At 44.7% G+C, this 6,790-nt stretch overlaps 1 protein-coding gene across 1 annotated transcript; it reads left to right on the top strand.

Annotated features, from left to right (window-relative positions):
- Window positions 1-4,711: 4,711 nt before the first annotated feature.
- On the top strand, window positions 4,712-5,436 carry LOC136549138 (uncharacterized). The gene is made up of 2 exons (XM_066540424.1): window positions 4,712-5,071; window positions 5,125-5,436. The coding sequence occupies exons 1-2, from the start codon at window positions 4,712-4,714 to the stop codon at window positions 5,434-5,436; spliced, it is 672 nt and encodes a 223-aa protein (XP_066396521.1).
- Window positions 5,437-6,790: the final 1,354 nt, after the last annotated feature.

Here is a 6,790-nt window from a genome sequence, read left to right as displayed (position 1 = left end):
CATGCTGAGAGTGTTCGGCCAGTATTATTTCAGCACTGTTCAAGCTAGAATTTACTGTTTACGCTGGAAGATTGTGAAAGAGAAAACACTGTTCTGACTAGAAGAAAAAAACGAACCAGCCAGTCGAATATCACCAGCCGAACACTGCCGTTGATCGCAATCGGTGTCGTTTCCTGACATTTTTTTTCTAAAGGCAAATAGTTATAAACTCTCCTTGAGAGTTTTCAGAGTAAGTTGGTTTCAAATGTTTACATTTAAGTTTGAATTAGATAGGTACTAGTTCAAAATAGGTATTGTCTGAAATAAGTATTGGTTCACGTTTCCTTTGCCTCGCAGGTATTTGGTTTTGCTAAATACACTCCCAAAACATTTGGAATGAAAACTTTTGGTTGGGATTTCGATGTAAAGGAGGATAATTATGACTAGAGTTTGACCTAGCCAAAGTTATGCGATCATGGCACCAAGCATTTTAAGAAAAAATAAAAAAGAATTCACATTTTTTTATTTAGGGTTATTTTTGTGAAATGTTACAACGGAGGTGGACAAGGCAAAAGCAAACTGAGGATGACAAAAACGTTGGAAAGAGCGCTATGGCCATGGTTGCAATGAATGTGGTATAAAGATGTATTCGCTCATTCAAACAAGAATATAATCTCGTTTTTCAAAGAGTTAATATAAATGATTTAAACTTTGATCAAAATTATAAAAAACATACTAACATTTATAATACAAAATAAGTGCAATTAGATTAATTACAGAATACCTAGCCAAAGTTATGCGATCATGGCACCAAGCATTTTAAGAAAAAAATAAAAAAGAATCATATTTTTTTATTTAGGGTTATTTTTGTGAAATGTTACAATGGAGGTGGACAAGGCAAAAGCAAACTGAGGATGACAAAAACGTTGGAAAGAGCACTATGGCCATGGTTGCAATGAATGTGGTATAAAGATGTATTCACTCCATCCAAAAAAGAATATAATTCTTGTTTTTCAAAGAGTTAATATAAATGATTTAAACTTTGATCAAAATTATAAAAAAATACACTAATATTTTTTAATACAGAATAAGTACAATTTGATTAATTACAAAATATATTATCATAATAAACTTATTTGTACACATAAATGTTAATACTATTCACTATAAGTTTAGTCATTTTTTTAGAATTACACACTACAATGCAGTTGTCCACAACACGTACGCACACTCACCCCTATGAACACACGTACGCGTACGCAAACCCTACCCCTCTGAGAACCGCCCCCCTATGAGCACCTCCGAAGGACTGAGCCGGCAGATCTCGAGATTCACGAAGTCACCACTGGCTCCTCGCTGTCGACGGAGACATCGCCTACCACTGAAAGTATAGCACCGTTAAATCCTGGAATAAATCCAGCAAAATGCGAGCACCCGTGCCAAGTCGAGGATTTGAACCCGGGTGGGCAGGTTCCACTACAAGGAACCTAACCAACTGGTCTATGATCAGTTTGACTGCAACAAATTCTACAATTACATTCTTTTTGGAATGGAGGGAGTAATAATAAGTAATGAGTCAGCATGATCAGACTATACAGTAGCTAGTAAATAATATATCTGATGATTGAAAATGTTGCTTTTTCCAGATACAGTAAAGACTAAAGACAGCGAATATGGACCATGTCACAATTATCTAACAACAAAACAGAGATTCTCGAACTTTAATTAGCACAATTGTGAGGCATAACAATAGACATTACATCACAATTCACCAGTTAGTTGGGATACAAACTCCACTCGGTGAGTCAGACTCAAAACTTACTAGTGAAATGAGTGACCAAGCCACAAGAACTTCCATTTTACACGAGCCAAAATTAAGAGTGCCAAAGCTTCTACCAGACTTTGCGGGCTTGAAGGCCACCTCCTGCCCTCCCACATCCTTGCTATCATCTTGCCATGCCTTCAAACAAACTTTCAACATCCCAGTAACTTCCACAGATACAACGTGACGAGAAAGTTTTTATAATGCCATCACCACCAATAGGCAAATTGCTATCTAAAAAATAAAAAAGGATGACTTTCTCATTATCAATACTAGAGGTACTAGCTGCAAATTGACCATGAAAACCCTCTGGCCAAGATCCATCAATCACTCGAATAAATATAGTAGCCTCCACTGATAAAATAATGTGTCTGTAAGGAAAATGGATCATAGGCCCATTTACTTTGGATTTTGGTGTTTGATGATCAACACAACTAAAATTGGACCAATGAATTTGCAAGTGATTGTTTTGTAGTTCAATAGGATGCAAGACGTGACTTGGACAAAGGCGACGTGATGATTCGATGATCAACACCTCAAGCAAGACCTTAGGAGCACAAGAAAAGGCCTAAGATATCAAGCAAAGTCCAAGCATAAAGATATGAACCAAGCCGCACGCAAAATTGCGAAGAAACGAGCTCACAGAAGCGACCGGACGCTGGAAGAAAGTGACCGGACGCTCCGATCAGTGGCTCAGCAATAACAAGCGTCAGCAGCAGCGACCGGACGCTGAACAAGTGAATCGACCGGACGCACCGATGGCACCGTTCATCAGTCCGACAACACACTCAGCAAGTGACCGGACGCTGGCGGCAAACCGACCGGACGCAGGACAACAGCGTCCGATCGAGTACAGAGAGGTTCTAGAGCGGCGAACTTGCGACCAGACGCGTCCGGTGGCAAGTGACCGGACGCTGGCAGCGTCCGATCAGTTATTCGCGGCTCCAACGGTCGGGACGACTGGACGCGTCCGATCAGGACGACTCAAGCGCCCGATTAGTAGCAGAAAAGCGGGATTTCGTCCCCAACGGCTACTTTCTCAGTGGGGCTTATAAATACAACCCCCAACCAGGCATTTGGTAGTAGTGGAGCTAAGGAAACATATCTAGGGTGTTGATACACCATTTTAATGATCTCCACTTGTATAGTGCTTAGTGATTCATTAGGTGATTAGCGTAGGTGCTTTTGCGAAGTGCTTAGGTTAATTAGACCACCGCTTATGCGCTTGCTCTAGGTTTAGGCCTAGTGTTTAGTGAGGTTTGCATACCTCTTACCACTCGGTGCTTGCGAGCACCATTGTTGTACATCGAAGGGGCTGGTAGTCTTGCGAGATCACACCAACCGCGTTTATGGTGTGGCCGCCACAGTGTACCAGAGGGAACAAGACCCACGGCGTTTCGGCCGTAAGCTTGATAGTGAAGACGATGGGTAGCATCCGGGTGAGGCTTGCCGGAAGGCACGTCGGAGACCCACTTGCGCGTGGGGAAGGCCCGAGGCTATCCACGGAGTTACCCGACCGAGAGCTTGGCCCTTGCGAGGGACTCCAACGAGGACTAGGGGGAAGCTTGTGCGCTTCTCGATACCTCGGTAAAAATACCGGAGTCGTCGACGGGAGTTTGCATATCTCTACTTTGTTCTTTAGCTTCCGCATTTACATTGATTGTATTACTCCTTTTTGCGGTAGAGATAGCAATACACTAGCAAAACCGTAGTTGCACATTTAGATAGTTTATCTATTGCATATGTTTTGTTAGAGTTAAAAAAGAGGTCATAGTTTACAAGTTGAATTTTAAGTTGTCTAATTCACCCCCCTCTTAGGCGTCATGGTCCCCTTCAATGCCCCCAAGTAAACAATAGTTTGCCACGCTTGCTACTGTAACCACTAAATAATGAAGATTTAGGGCTAGGAATAGAGATTAATAGTGATCTAAGGCTAAGTAACCGTGATCTAATGAAGAAATGAAGAAAAAGGAAATAAACATTGTGTGGAGCAAAGTGCATTGCATAAATGATGTGCAATGAGTAACACAAAATATAGAAGAAAACATTGATAATGACTTGTAAGCAAACCTGAAACATTTTCATGCAAGGATTCAAATAAAGAAAATGTATAGCACTATCACGTACAAGAATATATGTGTTGCTAGGCTGAGGGAAAGAGCCTAGTGATCCTAAGGGCATAGTCAGAGTCAAGTAAAAAAATTGCAGGCATTCTACTCTTGCTCTCCCAAATCCCAATACCTGACAATGTGCATCTGCTTCCTTATTACTCATTTAATGGAACCAAGAACTAAAGCCAAGGTGTTGAATTAGATGGGCTCAGCCGCTCAATGCATGCACACCTGTTTCTATTAGTAACCATAGGAGTGTCTAATTTAGGCTACAAGGTAGTTATTTCATAGTGCACATGTCTCTACGATCAATCATTAAAAAAAAGACTGAAATTTACAATATGCATGTCTTATGATCAGCTCGGTAGTTTGTGCATGGTTCCAATGCAAGAAAAAGTTACCACATTTATGTGACTACAGTAATTTCTAAGAACAAAAAGCAAGAAGATCTGGTAGACTCTTCCACAGGCTCATTAGATGCGGTCATTGACAGAAATTAATGGATTAGCTACTGTTGTAACCTACAGTTTTGTGCGAGTTAGTTAGCTGGTCAGAGGGCGCGCACGTCAGCCACGAACACGAGTCCGCGCCCCTGGCGCGTCATGTTGTAACGCATATATATTTCACAGATGAGGCAATAGAATCTCTGTTGGCTCCTATTCCTATTCTCTACATGGTATCAGCCGCGCGGGTTTCCTCCTCATCCGATCCATCGCACTCCTCGTACTCGCCGCGCCGCAACCGCCGCGATCACCGCGGCTGCCTTCCTCTTCCCACGCGCTCGCCGTGATCCGCTGCCATGGACGTCAACGCCAACCCGCTCTTCAACACCGACATTTCTGACGTCGAGTCCTCCTCCACCTCCTCCGCCTCCATTTCCAGTGACTCCTACACCGCGCCTGCCATGACCATGCCGCCGGCGGCCGTCCTCCAAACCGTCAACATCAAAACCCATGTCCCTGTCGAGCTTGACATCGCTGAATCCAACTACACGGAGTGGTGTTGCTTCTTTGATGCCTTTGTGGGCAAATTTGGCCTCAGCAACCACCTCGCTACCCCACTGACCCCTGCCGATCGCCGCGACCCAAATTGGATCATGCGTGATCAGTGCATTCTTTCTTGGCTCTATAACTCCATCTCCAAAGATGTCCTTGCCATCGTTCGTGCCCCAAAGCTACGGCGTTCACCATCTAGAATGCCATCCATGATCAGTTTCGCGGCAATGAGCTCCACCGTGCCGTCTACTTGGAGGGGGAGTTCCACAGTCTGGTTCAAGGTGACATGGACGTGACGACGTTCACCGGCCGCCTCAAGAAGCTTGCCAATGCTCAGCGCGACGTCGGCCAACCGGTGTGCGAAACCTCGCAGGTTCTCAACATGCTCCGGGGTCTTAACTCCAAGTTTCGCCATGCCGTTCCTGTCATCACCTCCAATAACCCGCCACATACCTTCCTCTCCGTGCGTTCATATCTGCTGCTGGAGGAGCAGTACGACCGTGAGCATGCCAAGGCCACCCAGCATTAAGCTCTACTGACCACTAGCAGTTCCTGTGGCGATGGTAGTTCACGTGGTGCCCCTACCGACGATGGCAGTTCCGGCACTAGCTCCAACACCTCGGCTCCATGGCCTCCTCCAGCTGGCTATGGTGCCTCTAACCGCCCGGACTCCAACCGCAATTTCAAGAAGAAGGGCGGTCATGGTCATGGATCAGACACTGGCGGACTATCCTCCAACGTGCCTCACCCTCAGCAGACTGGCTAGATGCCTGGCCTCAATCCGTGGATTGGCATGGTGCAGGCGTGGCCAATGCCATTCCGCGTTCCAGGCGTCGGCGTCCTCAGCCCTCGTCTAGGAACACCTACCCAGCAGGCGTACTTTACCAGCTCTCTCCCTCAAGCTCCTAGCGGCATAGTTCCATAGCCACCTGTGCCTCCTACTGGTGTTCCACCTGTTAGATTGATCTTTAATCCTAAACTGGGCCCAACGGCCCAGTTGGGCCTTTGATCCGCGCCCTGATCGGGGGCGCCTAACCCACTATGGCTGGAGGGCCCCTGTCACACTACGCTATATATAGAGGTGGGGGCTGGTAGCTCTGAGTACGAGGTTCGCCTGAGCCGAGCTCCAAACGATAAACCCTAACCCGATCTAGTGAGGGGCGCAACCAGTGATGGGAAGCACCACCACCACTGCACTGCGCCGCCACCGATCCTGTTGAACCTATTGCCACACATGAGGGGGAGCAACAACAACCTCAAACAGAAGATGTGCTAAATATGAAGGCCCCTAGAAGGTCTCAAAGAGTTAGAAAATCAGCTATTGTTGCTGACTATGAAGTATACGACACTGAGAAATTTCAAATGGAGGATGATCCCACCTCATTTGAAGAAGCCATGAGAAGTGATCATTCATCAAAGTTGCTTGAGGTCATAGAAGATGAAATGAAATCTATGAATGCCAATAAAGTTTGGGACTTAGAAATAATTCCTAAAGGAGCCAAAACAGTAGGCTGTAAATGGGTCTACAAAACAAAACTTGACTCTCAAGGGAATATAGAGAGATATAAAGCGCGACTTATGGCAAAAGGCTTTACACAAAGAGAAGGGGTTGATTATAATAAGATCTTTTCTCCAGTCTCATGTAAGGATTCCTTCAGAATTATAATGGCATTAGTGGCACATTACGATTTAGAATTACATCGGATGGATATAAAGACGACATTTCTCAACAGGAACTTAGAGAAAAATGTTTACATGGCACAACCGAAAGGTTTTGTCATGGAAGAAAAAGAACGAATAGGATGCCGCCTAAAGAAATCCATTTATGGATTAAAACAAGCTTCAAGACAGTGGTACTTGAAGTTTGATCAGATAATAAGGAA

Source organism: Miscanthus floridulus, chromosome 4 (assembly GCF_019320115.1).
Source record: "Miscanthus floridulus cultivar M001 chromosome 4, ASM1932011v1, whole genome shotgun sequence".
In the NCBI taxonomy this organism is placed as follows: domain Eukaryota; kingdom Viridiplantae; phylum Streptophyta; class Magnoliopsida; order Poales; family Poaceae; genus Miscanthus; species Miscanthus floridulus.
Note: the sequence above shows the minus strand (reverse complement) of the source record. Positions and strands in the feature narration are given on the sequence as shown.